General features: G+C 40.4%; 1 protein-coding gene across 1 annotated transcript in view; it reads left to right on the top strand.

Annotated features, from left to right (window-relative positions):
* cxxc4 (CXXC finger 4) overlaps positions 1 to 16,815 on the top strand; it is a 44,746-nt gene extending 27,931 nt beyond the window's left edge. Inside the window, exon 2 of the mRNA XM_041786261.1 lies at positions 16,646 to 16,815. Coding sequence (XP_041642195.1) covers positions 16,646 to 16,690 — 45 coding nt within the window. The 3' untranslated portion in view covers positions 16,691 to 16,815. The remainder of the gene's footprint in view (positions 1 to 16,645) is intronic.
* The last annotated feature ends 2,892 nt before the right edge of the window (positions 16,816 to 19,707 follow it).

Raw genomic sequence — 19,707 nt, 5'->3', positions numbered from 1 at the left:
CTGAAGGTCAGTGTAGAAAAAGGACTGAAAAATGCTGCCAAATATCTGCAAAAGTTGACAATATAGAAAAGAAATCAGCCTTTTAGGGGCCATGGAGAAATGATGCCATGTCCAGTTTTAAAGGCTTAAAACAGAGTTGTTCAAAACAAACTGATGAAAATAAATATCTTTAAAACATAAGAGTTATTTCTGTTAATGAGAACTATTATAAATTGGATGATATTCTCACCTATAAACAAAGGCAATAGGTTTTTTTGACTTCTACATCAATAGCTCACAAACTTCATGCCATCTCTTTATAAGTCAGGGCCCTGGTTGGACATGCCAGTGAAAAAGTTAGGAGCCAACGTCTTTCATATCCCTTTCTCCCTTTAACACAATCTCCTGTGGTCTAAATGAAATATATGTGCCACACAAAGTATAGCATAGATCCAGCACCAGAGAATATTTTTTGACCCTGTATAAGCCAGCTCCAAACACAGTTTCTCTAAATGCTTGGTTCATGCATGTCTCTTTAAAGAAGTAGTGAAAACTTTAACTTTTTTTTTTTCAGCTGAACACTGGTGTATCTTTCTGAATGATGATAAACACTTCAACGCTGGTGTTATTGCTGACGTTTGCACCAATCTGATAAAAATCAGCATTTTACAGCTTTTAATTAGCTCAAATGGACATCTGTTTTGAAAAATCTTTTCTGAAAAGGCGTTGCTTATTTGACGTACGTCACAAACTCTATATAAAAGGTAGAACGTTATGACCTCTAACTGACTTTACCATTCAAAGATCACTCCCATCCTCACCTGCACCTGCACTGCTCGGCTCCGAGAGCTCTGGCTTTAGTAATGCCGGTGCTGGAGCCAGCAGCCCAAACAGGTAGTGCTCAGGACCACCACGGTCCACCACCACTCCACAGCCTGCTTAAGGGGACTGTGGAGGTGAAAAATCCTCCACCTCAAAAGATCGCTCTGATGCAGCATTGCTGCAGGACTCTGTGTCACTTTCTGGCAAGGGGATGTCACTGTCACTTCTGCTTAATCTGGAAAACTCTGTCTTTGGAAAAGAAAAAAAAAGCCTTTTTCCCCTCCTTCCTCTCAAAACCAAACTGCTCACTTTCTGTACCCTGTTTGAAATCCTGAAGTGGGCGGAGTTAGCTTTGAGCAGGAGGTTCACTTGCTGTGGGTGGAGATACCAGGTGAGGGGCGGGTATTATTGTAATGACTTATTTTGATATCATAAGGAGTACTGATACTGAACCGACCATCAGATTATATGTTTTCAGGCCAAGGTGGACCACAAACAATAGGACTGGGTTGGATTATTCCACATTTTACTGGCCTATAGATACTTCAGTACTCATATTTAACTCATATGTCCAAAAATACTAAGAATTGTTCTCTTGTGGTATGTCTCTTATATCAACAAGCTTGCACTTTATCCTATCAACAATAGGACTGTCGCTGGGATGAAGCTGCCTCCCCCTTTATAGCACAAGCTTTGTGCTTTAAAGGAGGACGCTGGGGTGGGGAAGGTAAAGCTTTGCCAGCAGCAGCATTGTGCATCAGCATTAATGCAACCAGGTATTAATGAGATGTGTCATGTTTGAACAAACCACTGTGTTGAGAGAAAGGGCTGTGATTGGCAATGGGAGCTGGGAGGCGAGCACAGCTGGGTGTATGACTTTCATGTCCTGCATTAACTAACGCAAAGCTCCATTTTCACTGTTTGTGCACATAAGCCGGAAGGGAGAAAAAGTGGGGACTCACTCTGGTAAATAATGAAACAAGGATAAGGAGCAAATCCTTTCCCATCGCAGGCATCAGGACTCAAGTTGTTGACATCAGGTCAGGGTGCCAAACCAGACGACAGTGCAAGGAATTCTGACACGCTTGTCTTGAGAAATCCTGGTCTTGGAGCATCTTGGACGTGTTGTTTATTATGTCACACCACACAAGCATTCCCAATACTAATATCTGGGCCCGATGTCAAACAATGAGCTATGACGATGCAATCAGGCGAAATCTGGCTGAATTCATGTAGTCTGAGCCAACCTTGAGCAAGAGTCAAGCTTGATCACCCACTGACAATATCACCTTCCATAATGAATATAAAGCAATAATAATGCATCCAGATTGTCAAAAAGAGGGTTTTGTGGACAGAATTAAAATTTGTGTTTTGAAAATGGATGTACACCATCTGTAGCCTACTTTTTGCACTATAAGAGCTGTGTACTTTACATGCCTGTTATTTTAAATATTAACTATCAGCAAATTAAAGCTGTCTTAGTATCACAAATATTTTGGAGTATGAGATAAGAAAAGGAAACAGTTGCATCTTCATTATGTAAGAGGCAGACTAAAGTTATAGCCTTGTACTGTGTCTAAGGGATGAGTCAGTGTGATTGTGTCAACGATGAAAACTCATCCTCAGTGGTAACATGAGCAGAGACACTGTTCAGGACAGTGAAATGTGTAACAGGTACTCACTCTGTATTGAAATAAAATGAGCAAATTATGCAATTTACGTGAAATATTCCATTTTTTTTCATTTTGAATCACACAAAACACCTTAAAATGGTCAAAACCAAGAGATTTTTTTTATTTCAAATGGTCCGACTTAAATAGTTAAAGATCATCAAGAGCTCACAAAGCTGGTGCTCCTAATCAGTAGTTTTAACCAGGTGGTGTTAAGGACCAGAAGGAGGTTAGGGAGACACAAAACAAGAAATCAGCCGTAATAGCAGAATCAGGATGATTCTCGGTGAGGTATAAAAGGGCTGCACAGGTGACAAAGGTGAGCACATTTTGTCAGCATTGTAAAGAAAGGCTTTGAATGTTAGTTCATATAAAAGATCCACAGTTTCAGGAAAAGTAAACTGACTAAAGATCGGATAGTTGTTAGATTTATACTCGACTTAGATTTTCATGTTTCATAAATTTTTATTCAGGCCATTCTTTAAAGGTTAAAAAGTGAGGAAGGAGTAGAAAATGTAACTTTAATTGGGCTGTGATAGAGCTCATTGAATTCTTCTGGCACATAACCTGATACTTGCCATTGTGAAAGATCAGGGCAGTGATTGGAATTTTTTGGTTGGTTTATAAGTGAGTGATATGCTGCCAAACATTAACAAAGAAAAGAACAAGTTATACCGAAAAAATTACATTCTTGAGTCTAAAATTAAGGCCGTGAGATAAAAGTGTGTTTGTGGACATTTTTTTTTAGAATATAGAGGTTACTATCCCTCACTCATCACTGTTGTATGATCGTGTGGGATGGTCTTCATTGTCTATACATAGACTAAAACACTGGCACATTCTTATCTACAAGGTTATTCTTGGCCTTCTACCCTCCTACCTTCAGACCTACATCGTTCAGAAGAGTGCAGGATCTTATAATCTTCGTTCCCAGGATCTGCACTTGCTGTCCATCCCAAAGGTCAGAACTGAACTGGGAAAAAAAAGCATTTAAATTTGCTGCTCCCTCTGCCTGGAATGATTTACAAAGAGTTGAAACTCAATGAACTGATCTCATTGGACACTTTAAAGAGAAGGTTGAAAGATTTGGAAGCAGACACATCTGGACGCAAAATGCTTTGATTAATTCTGGCTGATTCTGGTAAATAGCTGCTGCTTAAATTCTTGTGGTTTTCTTGCATATGGACTACATATCTTGTATTACGTTGTATAACTGTTTTATGTATGTCTGAAACTCTGTTCACTGCTGCTGTCTTGGCCAGGACATTCTTGAAAAAGAGATTTTTAATCTCAGTGAGGTTTTTACAATGATCTAAACTCTGCCCTCAAATTTGGGGTGTGAAGTTGTTCCATCATGCCCTTGGGCATAGCATTTAGATGTAATTTAGATGTGTTTTTTATCTGTTTTTATATGTGTTTATATGTGTTAAGAAGTTTCCTGTTATACAGAGAGCACTGTTGGGATTCATTTGTTTGTGTTTCTGTTGAATTATCGTTCTTTTTGATGTCAACACTTTTTCACCATGAGTGAAGTTGTCTGCTAAGTTGGTCACTTCCTATGCGTGGTGAGGAATGGTCTATAATGCAGGGCAGATTGTCAACTTGAGGCGTATTCTGGTCCTGGATCGATCTCTTCGCTACATCCTTGCCACAAGTCACCTGACTTTGCCACAAGTAGTCAATGCGAAGTTGTGATCTTTCTTAACCCCCTCTGACTGATGTTGTTGGATATGACAAGAAGAGACACAGGTTACAAAAAGTTTATTAACTTTTGAACCATAAATCATAGCCACTTGATTTTTTTACCTCTTGCAGCCCTCTGTTCAAATGATGTCATCCATACTTTTTTAGCCCTTTTGGGAACTAGCAAGCCTGGACCTTGGTTGGACCAGTTTAGGATCATCAGATGATAAATGGCCAATCAGAATCAAGTTGTAAACACAACCATGATACAAAAGTTTAGGATTGCATATTTTTTTATGGCAACTGCTACCGTGGGGCTTCACACAGTTGGTGATCATGCTATGGTTTTTAATAACCATTTAGAATAAAATGTTAGAAACCTACCAGTGCAATCATTGTGTTATTGCCACATTTACTGGCTTTCACAAAACTGAACTAAATCCCCTAAAGGTTGCAGAGGATGCTCATTGACTAAGAGTCTCGATACCATCACTTGTATCCACCTGTGATGTTATTGATGACTGTAACTGGTATATGTGGGTAATATTCAAGGTTTAAGAGAGTCTGTCTGTGGCGGTGTTGTGATGCAGGACCGGAGGCAGTGGCATGCGCATCAGTAGATGAGTGGTCTGTCCGTGATGGCGGCCTTGGAGAGGTACCTTTTATAAACGGCATTGGGTGGCTGGAATATTGGCTACAAGCTTCAAGATGAGATTTCAGCCCCCACCCACCAACGCCCTGTAACGGTGCAGGTGATGGATTGCTCTACCTTCCAGGTTTGAGCTTGGCAACGCCCCAATATTCCTGCAGAATAAAGTGACAGGCAATATATAACACATCAGTTAAGGCTGACTGCACCACTGAAACTTCTTCCCCTCCTCCTCCTCCTTTTCCTCAGACTTCGTGATCGGCCCTTTGGCTGGCTCCCAAAATCTGACTTTACCTTAATGCAGATCAAACATTATAGTTCCTATTTCATGATACTTTTTCTTTTTGCAATAGTTTTATGTGGTCTGCCAAGCATTTGTAAAGAGAAAAGGGTTATTTTCAGGCATACATTTTATCTTGAAGTGATGACAGATTTAAAGCTCCTGTGAGGAGTTTTTTAGCTGGTGATGAAACTGGCTGAAATTGATCCTGATGCTTCTGTATGGCCTATGAAAGTAAACAAGACGATCAGCATGAATGACAATGTCTTTATTGCTGTTTAAATGTCTCAGACTACTGCGGGGGGGTAGATGTCAAATGACACGAGTATCATGCTGCAGAAACAGCCATTGTTTTTAGAGGACAAAAGATATAAGGCTTTATCAGCAAGGGGCATTGACACAAACTGAAGGTTCCTCACAGGAGCTGTAACTTTGCTAAAAGTGTCTGGTCTTTTCACCATAAAAACAGGAGTGTTTTGTTATCTACTTTGCAACTAAACTATCTATGGTTTCATTATTTAGTCCAGTTGAGTTTTCCAGCAATTACCTCCCCGTTTAAGTCATTTACAGACCTCTGGAAAACACGTTTCTTTTGTTGTATTACTGAGTACAAGTAGCAGCTACAGTGAGTTTCAGAATGTTGCCTTTCTAAAGACACCTTGGTTGTAGTTGTACACCAAATGGTTCAAACACAGCAATCAATTAAATCAGGTTTTTCCTGGATAGGCATTTTTGACTAATTGCATCCAGAAAGATTAAGAGGGTTCAAACTGTCCTCCTACCAAATGATTTCCATCATTCAGTAAAGTCCACAATGTTGCTCTTTGTTGTTTTCACCTTGCCAAGTCAACAGTCCTGGTTGCACAGGGATCAGACATGAACAGTCCTTTTTAAGTCTAGGTACAAATTCTATATTGGATTGAGGTCTGGGCTTTGACTCAGCCACTCCAGAACATTCATCTTATGTCTTTAAACCATTTCTTTGTAGCTTTCACTGTATGCTATAGGTCATTGTCTTACTGGAAAATAAATCTTCTCCAAAGCTGTAGTTCTCCCACAGAGTGAATAAGATTGTCTTCCAGGATTTTTTACACTCTACCTTTACAAGCCTTTCAGGGCCGGCTGCCGAGAAGCATCCCCACAGCGTGATGCTGCCACCACCATGCCTCATAGTATGGATGGTGTATATGAGGTGATGTGCAGTGTCTGATGGCCAAAAAGTAACATTTTGGTCTCATCAGACCAAGAACTTTCTTCCACTTGACCCTGGAGTCTCCACATGCCTTTTGGTAAGCTCCAGTCTAGATTTAATACAAATTTTCTTCAACAGTGTCTTTCTCTTTGCCACTCTTCCATAAAGCTTTGACTGGTGAAGAACTCGAGCAAGAGTTGTTGTATGCAGAGTCTCTCCTATCTCAGCTGCTGAAGCTTGTAACTCTTTCAGAGTAGTCAAAGATGTCTTGATGGCCTCTCTCTCTAGTCTCCTCCTCGCATGGCCACTCAGTTTGTGAGGATGTCCTAATCTTGGCAGGGGGTGAATATTTTTACAGGCACGGTAGTTGTGAAGTGCAGACCCACACCCTGTGAGTTGTGCTGCCCACTTCTGCTGGTCACTTGTTGCCTTTCACTGAGGAGTCTTTTCAGTCAAACAAGGCTTATTCACTTAAAAATAGATCACCATTCTATTTCAATTCATGATTATGACCCAATTAGGGAGAACAGTTGATAAAAAGTGGCAAGCTATTGCTTTTAATACACAATAAATGGGGATAAATGTTCAATTTTATCAGGTCATGTGCTAAATGTGATTATGGTGGATGCACTTGTAGTAAAGATGGTATATCCCAGCATTTTACACCAAAAATTAGTGGCACGAGTAGATGGGATGTAGCCATTTTTATTGAAAATTAAGTGTTAAAAGTGCATCTTATACATCTGATGTTTGAGTTGATTTATAAAGAGATGTGTCAGCTGCAGAGCAGTGCATGTGTGTCAGTGATGGATGTTTGTCCCTGCTTTTTATTTATAAGTGTGTTTAGTTTGCAGCCCATCAGAGCTGCATCCACAGGATTGTGGCTGTGAAAAGTAGCCTGGTTCACCTGGTCTGTAAGTTAATAAATTATGGGTATTGTCAGGGTAATGTATGGGCCGTGTGTTATAATGAGCGTTCTGAAACACATCAGCAACTCTCCCACAGGCTGCTGTTCAACCTGCCCACAGACACTGTCTGTAAGATTCCCTCCTCTCCTATCTGCTCCATCTCTACTCTGATTTCCCTGCCATTACATGCATTTTTGCAGGATACTTTCGCATCTCTTGGACTTGTTGTTATCACAGAGATTTTCTTAGAATTCCTCAATAGAAATAGAGAGGCGGGGGGGCAGAGGAGGGCAGTGTAGTCAGCTGAAAAAATTCCACCAGTAATTATGGTAAATTCAAAGCTTTATGATGTTGTGCATGCCTGTGTGTGCCTGGAGTGTGTGTTTTGTGTGTGGTGGGAGGGAGAGGATAGAGGGAGGTTGAGGGGGGGCATTCTGTGACAAGGCTGGCTGGGAGCACAGAGCTGAGGGTGAGTGCCAGACATGTCTCAAGAGAAACCGGGGCACATTTGCAATCACCCCGAGTTCAAAAGGGTAATTTATTCACAGTCTGTGGTTAAAGCGGGGCTGCTCAGAATGCCAGTGGGATTGTGCCACGAAGTAGAGTAGTAGAGACACACTATTTTTCCTCTCTCCTCTTCTTGTTTTCCTTCTTTCTCCTTCTTTCCCTCTCTTTATCGCCTGTTGTTGTTTCTTCGAGCCCTGTGCGGCATCTTTTAACACACGCCGGCGAGCATATTTCACTTTTACACTCATCCGCATTGACGTCCCGGTGCTGATTGAATTTTGAGGCGCTGCGGCGTCTGCCATTATCATCCTCATCGTCTTGAGTGGTTTATCTCTGGCCTCAGCTCCGCGTGTAGGCAAGGCTGCAGGGGGAGAGAGGAGGAGAGGCAAGGGGAGTGCTGGGGGTCCAGGATTGTTTATTTTTATTTTTATGGAGAAAGATAGTGAGATTTGGATGTTTAAAGTGGTTGGGGGAGGTTTCTGTCAATGTGGTCCTGCTCTAATCTGGGAAACGTCCCATTTTAGCCTCTTTCTCAGCACCGTCTCAATCAGCCGACGACGTGGCTCCAGCACTAAATCCACCTGCCAGGTTCGCTCAGGATCAAAGGGTGTCATGGCTGCCCAGAGACCTCACACCGCCTCGCCAGAATCAGCAGAGAATTATTCCACCACATGTCACTTTTACTGTGTCGTTATCACCCAAAGCCACGGGCAGACACTCAGAAAACACTGCCTGCTGTGGTGGTGTGGTGGGGTTAATTTGAGGTCTGGAGGAAAATCTCTTTCCCCCTCCTTCAGTCGGTTCAATACTCGGTGGTGTGCATTCATTGCCAGAGCGGGAAATTGTCTCTCCCTGTGTGAGTCGTTGTAGCCGGGTTTGTTATGCATGCTCTGCTGCAGAGGCTGCCGTGTTGACGTGAGGCTGAGCTGCTGCCACAGCGTCTTGATTTGAGGTGAAACCTTAGTGTAACACTATCAACCCTTACCTTCCCCCTCTCCTCCGTCTCGCTCTCTTTTTTCTCCTTCATCCTTCATCCCTCTTTGTCTCCCTGTTGTTTCTGTTTTCTCCCGTCTTTTCTCCCTGGCGGTTGATGGAGTGATTCTGTAGTTGCATGCAGGTGGGGGAGCAGACAACGCCGAGCTGTGCTAATTGAGCCTTCTTTGTGCCTGGTCACTGCAGTGTGCCGAGGCGAGCGGGCCCGGGAGTGAATCCAAGCAGCACTCAAGAGCCCCGCTGGATCGATAACGCAGGAACTTAACAAAACAGAGACATGCCGAGTGCCCAGATCAGGGTCATTATTGTCTCTGGCGAGCCGCACTTCCACCGGGGACTGATCAATGTGAGAATATGGATCAAGATAAACATTCTCACCTCCCGTTTGCCTCATCTCTTACAGCATCAAGTTTTAGAGGGCTGAGCTTGAGGCAGAAAGTAACCTGTTAGCGGCTCCTTATGCAATGGAAAGCTACACATGATTTCTCCAACAGGAAAGGGCTGTGTAAAGTTTGAATGTGACAAACTGAAGATTTGCCTCTGTCTTTGTGTGATTATCTCAATTTTTGTGACCCAAAATGTCCGTCTCATAAAATAAACAAGCAATTCACTGAGTAGCCAGTTTATTAGGTATATTACATAAAAGATGAGATAGTCCAATACAACAACCCAGCAATTTAGAATCCAACTTTATGAAGGATATAAAGTCCAGTTTTTTTAACCTTTGAGAGTTCTGTAGTTGGTTTTGGAATAAACATTTGTCACCCTTGACAGTTGGAACCAGAACTACTTGGTAAAACATATTTGTATTTTGAAATGCTGACCCTCAATCCCAGCATAATGTTGTGTTAAAAATGTAATGCCATCACCTAGCTAGCCATGGTTGTAGCCATAGACTGGTTGTAACCCCAGCTAATGGACCTTCTTTCATTTCCAGACTATCTGATGTAATCCAGCACAATGAACAGGTTGTAAGAGCAGCCTGGTTTTACAGTGTTTTGATCTAAAAAAAAACATTGAAGAAATTCAGTTTTACATAGGCCATGTCAGGTTGAAGTGGCATGCCAAGCGACTTGTGCTGAATGTGGCAAGACAGTCTGGCAGCAGATCGCAGCTCAGACTCCCCCCACTTGCACGCCACTACCGTGAGACTTTACCTCTGTCAGGACAGGGATACATGCTAAAACATTAAAAATCAAGTCAAATTAAAACTTTGGTTAGGGCTATGGGAAGGGTTAAGGTAAAGGTTAGCTCACCTTAAGTTAAAAGTCAAAAACCCGACCCATGAAACATTATTAAAAACTTTTTTAAACTTTTTTTAAAAGGGTAAAAAGCATGTCCTTCATGAAAACACTTAAACACAGCTAACACAGCCAAAGCTAAAGCTAATAGAGCTTTGTTAGCTACGCAAGCTACATAGTAAATCTCACTACATAGCCAGTGTAGCCAAAGCTTAAGCTAATGAACAACATCATTTTTGTTACCTAATGCTATGTTTGCAAAAGCTGATGTAGCCAACATTAGCTACTTTAGCTTTTGCTTCATTACCTATGTAACTACATTAGCTTCAGCTATATTTGCTAAAGCTAAAGTAGCTACACTAGCTCATGTAGTTAGATTAACTAAGCCACCTTGGTTTTACCACCTTCACATCCATGCAAGTCGTTTTCACATACTTTGGGATTGTCCTTTAATTTCTTCTTACAGGTTGGATATTATGACTGCATCAGATCCATTATAAACTCTGAAAGAAAAGTTGAACTCAAAGTTGATAATGGTCCTGATTGCAGACATAATATCCACCCAGGAAGAAGAAGTAACAGGACAATCCCAAAATATGTGAAAATGACTTGGAGACATATTACCATGCCATCTACATTATTGACCATAGTCCATATCGTTTCTGTTGTGTAGTTTTTGGGAGTGAAAAAACACTTCGAAAATGTTTTTTCCAGGTATATCCCCTTTACAGGTGAAAGCTTGATGTGTTTGACTGTATTTGTTTAACCATTCCTCTTCAGTCAATACTGAATTGAATGTTACGTGTGGAGTGTGATTTGAACCCCGAAGCAGACGAGGAAAAGATTATTATTGAAGATAATATTGTGCAGGTTGGGGGGGTGTCCGTGAGTCCAGAGGAGTGAGGGGATCCAGTGAGAGCGTGCTGGGTTAGGAGCTGACGAGAGGCAGGAGTAAGGCACTGGAAAAGAGGGAGGAGAGGCACGGTTAGTCAAATGGTCAAAAAAGGTTCACAAGAAATTACTCAAGTTAATCACAAGTGATAACTTAGAGGAGCCGATGTACCGCTGTGAGCGGTCGTTAATACATTGGCGCCGAGGAGAGAGTCTGCAGCCTACTTCAGTGGTTAGCTGATTGTAGATGAGCCTCAGGTGTGTCAGATCAGCCTCAGCGCCTCCGGGGGGAAGGGAGAGAGCCTTGCAGCAGCATGGTGAAGTTGCCCAGCAGCCAGCAACACAGAACCGGAAACCACCAAAATAAAACCAGAGTAGTCGAGATCGCCCCATTGAAAGTTGTTTTAAAAGTAGAGGATCACAATTCCCTTCAGTATGATATGTAAGGAACGGTAAGAGTAACAGACTTATCTTTAATTTACATAAAATTGCTACCGATGACTTGGATTTTTTTTTTCCTTTAATATAGCAAAAAAGGTGTTTCCTTGTTATTTTTTTGGCCAATCACAACCCTGGGGGATTTTGTCTCAAAAATTCTTTTCCAAAAAATACATATGTACAAGTCCCATAAATTTAATTTTGATGACCAAAAAACATTTTTTTTTCTTTTTTTAAAAGACAGTTCATTGACATCAAACCAAGTTTTGAGACTTCCCAACTCTCTTTCAGCAACACAAAAAGTTATTTCAATTCTTACCCGATCAAAATACATTGGTATCATCTGCAAATATTACACATTTTCAAAGCAAAAAAAAAAAAAAAAAAAAAAGAACAAATCTCTGTAAAGCTTTATAACCTCATTGAAAGACTGCAGTTTGTCTACTGTAGTTTAAGCTTGGCGTGTCTTATAGGCAAACAAATTACAGTCATTTATTTAAAACTTATCTTTCAACACTGAGCCAAACTTGACCCTTGTTTGTAGATCTTTGGGACTCTTTTATGTGGGTTCTTTTTAGGGTAGTTAAAGCTAAACTAGCCGTGGAGAAGTGATTTTCTTTAGCCTCCAGTCTCCATTACACCATTGGAAACATGGTCAAATTTAGCATCTAATAAGTCTTTCTTCTAAGTGTAGTGTGATTGTTAAGATCTGCTGCTATTCACAATATCATTACAGTTCAATGTGGTTTTGCACCTCTGTTTCATGCCACTCAGACATAATTTTGGTTTTTTCCTCTCTCTCAAATGTCTTTGAAAGCCAAAGTGACTTTAATAATGGCTGAGAGACACTCTAACAGACAACTAATGGAGCTATGGTGACATAACAAGGGGGCAGTGTCAGCTCATTGTAATTAATGAAAAAGAAAACATGAGATGTGTGAGAGCGTATTGACCCCTCAAAACTTGACAGTGTTTCATTTCATCCACAACTTTAAATTGGTGATGATGGTATCCTGCTGCTGCATTATTCACTTGGGAGGATAATAGTGATTGCTTAATGTGGCGTGAAAAATGGTAAATGGTTTCTACGCACACAGAAGGAATGTATGTGTCCAAAGCCTGTGTGATGTAGAGCCAGATCTGGTGGACAGACTTATTTTAGGTTCTCTAATTGCACTCATTAGAGTGAAGGTCCCAACTTTTGTACTGATTGCCACATTGTATGTGACAAATATTTATTTATTACCTCCACCAAGGAGGTTATGTGATCGGGTGGGTTTGTTCATTTGTTTGTTTGTTAGCAACGTAACTCAAAAAGTCATGGACAGATTTTGATGAAATTTTCAGGAAATGTCAGAAATGGCATAAGGAAGAACTGATTAGATTTGGGGACTTATCTGGATCACCGTCTGGATCCAGGAATTTTTTTAAAGGATTCTGTACTATGGCGAGATAGGGCTAACGGTGGAGGTCTGTGCTGTTACCACTTTACACCAGGAGATGGTGGACATGAGTAATTCAATCCCAGCAGCATTTTTGGGTGTGTTTCTATTCAAAGTTTTGGAGTTTATAGAGTTTGAAAGACGCACGCCTGGTTAAGGAGACAAGTTGGACTGTAACAGAGACAAAGACAGCAAATTGTAGCGAGTATACTCACAATGCTGGGTGAAATAGAGGAATAATTAATCTCTGCCATGACTTCCAGTCATCCAGTGAAACCATGGGTGAGACTGTCAGTGCATCTGTTGGCACTGGCAGGCAATGCTTCTGCCATGAAAGTCCACCCATAGTGAAGCCAATGCTTTGCTTCACTGCGTGTCCACCCCACCAGGGAGGGAGTAATCGGCGAATGCCATGGTGGGGGGCATATGGGGATGGATCCAGGAATGTTTTTAAAGGATTTTTCACTATTGGGAGATAGCGCTAAGGGCGGCGGTCTGTGCTTTACGAGTGCTTTTCTAGGTTTGCAGGTGTGACATAGATTTGTCGTTGATTTCAGAAGTGTTTATCCCTTTAATAAACACTGGTGTTTGTAGTCAGCAGTGATATTAATGTGGGCTTCCATACTTTTCTGTCATTTATGGGTTTAATGTTTCTTCTATTGAGTTTGTATTGAGGTTGTTTTTTCTTGAAAAGGAAGCTGAATAAATCTATTCCACTGATTCAGAGATCTTTTTAGAAATAAAAAGTGTGTACTGTTGTTGCTAAAAAAAATTAAGATGTTCAAACACATGTTGTGTAGGGTGTAGATGTGATAAAGTGCAAAGAAAAGTAGTACTTGAACCACATAAATCAGATGATAAATGAGTTTTTAGATTCAATGTTAAGATATATGCAAGCGATCTGATAACTAGAGCATATTTTATTGTGTTGCTTCATATCATCCTGATTGGATTAAATCATATCATGTTTTGTCCTTTTGTATCATACAAGTTATTTGCAGTCACATGATTCTGATGTTTGTTGAGGGTCAGGAAGTGGGGGACAGCCATTTGGAATGAATGGGAACGGAGGAAAGTTAGTACTTTTCAGCTCTAAATAGGCCTGTGGCCTTAAATTATCAACAGGAAATTTTTACATACATTGAGTATGATCCCTACACTTTACACAAAAGTTTTTTTTTTCACAGTTTAACTGATTTACCTAGCATGGATTCAGTCAATATCTCAAATTACCTATCTGTGCAAACCTGCTGTTGTCTAGCGTCATCTTAATCGGTGGTTTTCAGCCTTACTTTGCCCAAATCTCAAGGCACACCATATCCATATTTATATCCATATCTATGTCCAAATAAAAAAGCCTCTTAAAGTATGTCAAGTAACCTAGGTTGTTGTATAGTTGTATTAATAATGTATGGTTGTACAAATTTCCATGGAACACCAAGACTTGCCTTGCCTCACAATTTGAGAACCACTGGTCAAGACAGGAGAGGGGTGACAAGAGTCTTGAAGAGTCTTATTCTGACCTAAGAGGCTAGCTGAGCCTCTTTGATTTAAAACAGGTTTTGTCCTAAAAAAGCTTTTAATTGAAACAGTGATACACTGTCAAAAAATAAACCTTGTTGGGTAGTACAGATGTGCCGTTCATGATCGAGCCTGTGCTACAAAACGCCTCATTTATTGTAGCTAGTTCCCTTTTGATTGCTATTTTCCTTTCCTCCTTTTTTCATTGTTATTCAGTCCTCATTTAAAAAGCCAAACTGGTACCAAATGAAGAGCCTTTGGGAGCCAAACAGCTAGCTCTACTGAGCCAAGCTAAATGAAGCTAAATGCCGAAGTATTTCCCATCACAGCGAGCAAGACTGGATGGACATCAGCTGAGGAAAGACCATAGTGTAATGTGACAAAACTGTACTGAATTAAACCACTTAGTGGAAACGGCTCATACAGAAATGGTGTATGACACCACTCATCCAGGCTTTGGACGTAGGCTTTTTAAAGCCCTGCCTGCTGCCATTTCTGCTGCCATATGCCATATGCCACAAAAGAGGCTTAGGAACGTTTATATTGTAGCACTTTGACTGCTTGTATTGTGTTGTATTTTATTATGTTGTGTGTATTGTCCTGTATCATACAGTATCATTTTTGATCATATTGTGTCATATTGTTTTGTATTGTAAAATGTATCTTATTGTATCGTCTTGTATCGTGGTGTATGGTGATGTTTCACATAAACTGTATCATGTCGTATCATATTATGTTACATTGTATCAGATCATGTTTGGTCATGTTGGTTTATATTTTATTGTATAGTGATGTGTTTTTATTTTTTTTTGGACTTTGTTGTGCTGTGTCATATGGTATGTCATTTTATCAGATCCTATTGTATAAGGATGTACTGTACAATATAACATGTTGTATTGTATGATGTTACAGTATTGCGTTGTCTAATGATAAAACCATATGAGAAATTTTCGGAGTATCAGTAATTGACATTACTGTGAGTATATGTAGAATCAAAGTCATGCTTTTCTAAATTACCTGAGGTTTATTACTTAAAGGGCTTTAACTTTTGTCTAAAAATGCACTTGTTGCTCTTTCAAGTCTTGATTATTAGAAAATGTGCTCATCACAAGTTCACTTACAAAGTTGATTTTCTTAAGTCAGAATTATTTATTATCTTTAATTATCATAGTTTACAAAAGTAAAAGCAGGGATTGTCTGCTCGAGGAAGGCTTGAATAGGCAAATTTGTGACTTTTTTCCCTTTTTTATTTACTTTTAGCAGTGATTTTTGTAGTTCAAGAGGGCAAGGTTTTGGGCCTGTTGGCCTAGTTGGCCTTAGATAGCACGTCCCATTTACAGAGGCTGTATTTCTTGAATCAACTTCAACCCTTGGCCCTTTCTCCTCACTATTTCTTCCTCATTTCTATTCTAACCACTATCGTATTTCTAAACTAAAGTCACAAAAGCCTCCAAAAATAAATGTTGCAAGCCAATTTTATGCCAGTCAGCTACTTGACTAATCAACCAGTTGTTGTTTTCTTTTTAGGTGTCAGAAGTCTTCACACAAAAGAAGAATGCATCTTGCATTTATTTTTTTTTATCATCATTTTTGGTAAAATAATGGCATGCTTTGCTTTTATGTACATCCAAAGATAGAAAACAAATTGGTGGGCATGAAATTGCCTCCTAGCCTTACTGCACATTATAAATAATGTTTACATACAGTCCATATGCCTGATGTAAAATCCTGCCTACTGCTTCAACTCTCATCAGTGTGCCTTTAAAGAGCTGCTGATGACACTTGGTATTAAAATGTCAAATTGCGCTCCACTCACACTAAAGTGATTTTAGTTGTGATTATGCACTATTTCCCTCCTGTCAACAGTGGAAAAAAAAATAATCAAAAAATGTGCTAATTGGTCATGGGGATTGGTGGGAGACGTCGGTATTTTATGTCTTTGACTTCCAAATGAGTTTGGGAAAGAGGAGGCTGTCACTCTGGCACAGAGGTTTTTTGGGAGAAAGAGGAGGAGGAGGAGGAGGGGCAGCTGCTGGCACGGGCTCAAATTGAAATGATGCACTGTTCCCCCTCACTGCGGCTAGAGCTCACAGTAATTAAATGCTTCATTGTTGCTTCTTGGGAATTTGTATTGAATATTTCATCCAGCGTAATGATTATTTGGGTGTGGGTGGGACGTGGATGTAATCACCTTGGCTGACTCTTTGATGAAACACTTGGTGTGCTGGTTGTACTTTATTACCACTTTGAGTGCACTTCCGACGGTTTTCTTGATGTTTATGTTGTTTCCAATAAATAATTATCCTAATAATATTAATTAGTGCCTTCAAAATCTCTGTATAGATGTGTGAATTTCTGAAGATAATATATGACATGACAATGACAGACCTTAAAATTAAAACACATCCTTCCCTTTTTGTCTCCTGCAGAGGACGCCGGTCAACAATGGCGAAGCTTTCCGGTGGTTTTTTTAGAGAGAGGAGCCATGGTCGCCCCATCCAGCAGCAGCAGTGGGAGGGGCAGGTGGGACTCTTGACTCTCTGCTAAAGGAGCACTCGATTGGGTTCACTGAACCCGACCCAACATGCCCAAAACGTTCACGGAGGAAGACAGAAGACAAGTGGACAGACAAAAAGAGAAATGAAAACATAATGGTGTTGTTTTAAATCTGTAATTTCCTTTTCCGTGTAATTATTGTACCTTTTGACAGTATCATAATGTATATTTTTGGTGTCTATGAATGTGTTTTCAGTGTTGTGGCTGTAGGTTCACAGCCGATCCTATGTAAAGGACTCCAACAGACAATCATACCAATTACACTGAATCTGTCAAACAAAAGAGGCCACAAGGATTGATGACATAACAAACACAACACGATTTACTCTGGAGCAATAATCTACTCTGTTGATTATTCTTTATCCCTTTATTTCTGTTCACTAGCATTATCTTATCAAACCAAATCATATTCTGGTTTTGTGTTTCTTTCTTTTGAAAACAGTATTTTTAAATGCCATGCTTATGTTAAGACCTTCACTGATGATGGTGTTTAAGATGGAGCGATGTAGGGGCAGAGCCAGGGGATTCTGTCTAGGGTTGCCTTGAGTATGAAGTATCCACAGTTTACTACTTCCATCTCCACTGATCAGGTCTACTATAAACTGCTCACCTTAAAGTATCAGACACATGTTATGTAAGCTTAATTCTAAAGATCTTAGAAGAAAGACGTATACCCAAAGTCACAATCTGAAGTACTTTCAAAAGTAAATATGCCACATGGAAGTATAAAAAAAGCTAACAGCTCATAACAACATTGGCTGGTCTGAATTGAAGTCTCTCCCCTAATGAGGGCACAAACATACAACAACAGTTTAGAATAGGGGTTCCCATTGCCACCCATGCGACCCCTGGCTCCGCCCATGCAGCCGTGTTTCCGTGACAGGCATGCTGACATGTTTACTCGATTGTGCAGATTCACTGCAAAACAGGGCACATTGTCTTGTGTAGTGAGTTCTTTCAAAACCAAAACTGGGTGTCATTTTATTGTGACAGCAGCAAAGGTTTGTGTCAGATTTCTGTCTGGAGGTTAAAATTTTCTCAAGGATGATAAGGGCCTTTGTCCTATAACCATGTTTTTTCACTTGCAGCACTCCACAGTTTAGATCCCCTTGGTAGAAGCCAATAAGTCTGTTTTAAGTAGCTCTGAGTGCTTTATATTTACTTTTATTAAAGTAAGCATCCATCCATTCATTATTTATACCCTTTGTCCCGTTGCGGGGGATGCTGGAGCCAGTCCCAGCTGTCACTGAGTGAGAGGTGGGGTGCAACGTTAGCTGGTTTCAAATCAATCACAGGGCTGACATACAGAAGCAGTCAGACTTTCATGTACTGTACACCTACGGGCAATTTAGAATCACCAATCAGCCTCAGGAGCGTCTCTGGACTGCAGGAGGAAATCAAAGCATCCAAAGAGACAAACTCCACAGTCTGTTCTTTTACACGTATAGTTCGGTCTAGCTATTGTTGGATTGGGCAGATAAGCAGGACTACTGTCCTTGTCCCATGTTACAACCCAGAGAAAAGATAGATAACATAAATCGGGGCTGGTCCGGGATTGATCCGTTAAAGGGTCCTTGGAGTTTAAGTTAGATGTTATGAGGTAAGGTGAGGGAATTTTGTGCATGTAGAGCTGAATTCAATAATCCTCATTCAGTGATTTTTTGGAGAGTCTTTGATTTGAAAACTCTCCCTGTGTCATCCTTCTTTGGCAAGCATAAGTGCCAAGATAGATTTGTCAAATGACAGTCTACTTCAGAATCTCATTCTTTAATCTGGTAGTTTTGAAAAAGTTTAGCGCTCTCATTATTTGGGAGCTGGTCAAAAGGGATTTCGTTGTGAGTCTGACTCCAGCAGTTGTCTGTGCTTGAGACTGAAACCATACCAGAGGGGTCCTGTACCTGCAAGCCTGACGGTGATCACCCAGCAGTTATGACCACTGCTTCAGGGGGGGCTGATATCTGAGTGGCAACATGCACCATGTTACAGGATGATCACCACTTTCAGCTAGATACTGTGGACCCTCTTTCTGTTGACTTTCCAAACTCATTGGCCACAAGTTGCTAACAAGATAGCCAGCCATAAATGGTTTGCATGTCAAACACTGAAATAATAGATGGTTTTGCAGCTCCCTACTCTACGCTTCACTTTTGGCTCGAATGCAATGCGTGTTATCCTTGTAGCTACTGCTATCTAAAGGCAGAAGACAACATTTCTGCTTAGCATTTCTGCTTATTGTCTTCCAGGTCAAAACTTGGCATGGAAACTATGGAGCATGCTCAGAGCACCTTGTCTGGCCTGGTCCATCTGGGGTGTATACATGCAAGAGTAAACTGAGGTCCAACCCCGTTATCTTAAAGAAATTCTGTTTAGTACAGTTTTGGTCAGACTAATATGTGAACATGCATTTTGGACTGGTGTTAGTCAGACTGACCCAATAATTCCAGATTTCCTTACGACATATAAATATACTGATATAAGGATTTATATTCAGATCTGGATTCAGACCAGGAACTATTGTGTGTGAGGTGACAGAGCAGCCCACTTGATTACCAAAGAAATATCCATAATAGTCAGTTAAATTAAATTAAATTGGCTTAATTGGCATGGAAAACATCACCAGTTTCATTGCCAAAGCAACGTAAAATTTACAATAGCAGAAAAAGTATTATAACAGATATGAAACACTTGGTTTAACTTTAAATTATGGTTAAAAATGTAAAAAATATTTCTTTCTAATATGCAGGTCATAACAGCTCTTGTAATATGCTGCAACATTTGCACACTATTGCACTTCACCAAGCAGATAAGGAAGCTTCTGTTTGCTGTTCATGCAGGTGAATTATTTTTGTTTGTTGGTGAAAATTGGATAGAAGTTGTCTCTGATGTCACCGTATAAAGGACAGGTGGGTAGAAAGCTCTGTTTCCACCTCCTGTT

Source organism: Cheilinus undulatus, linkage group 4 (assembly GCF_018320785.1).
Source record: "Cheilinus undulatus linkage group 4, ASM1832078v1, whole genome shotgun sequence".
Lineage (NCBI taxonomy): Eukaryota > Metazoa > Chordata > Actinopteri > Labriformes > Labridae > Cheilinus > Cheilinus undulatus.
Note: the sequence above shows the minus strand (reverse complement) of the source record. Positions and strands in the feature narration are given on the sequence as shown.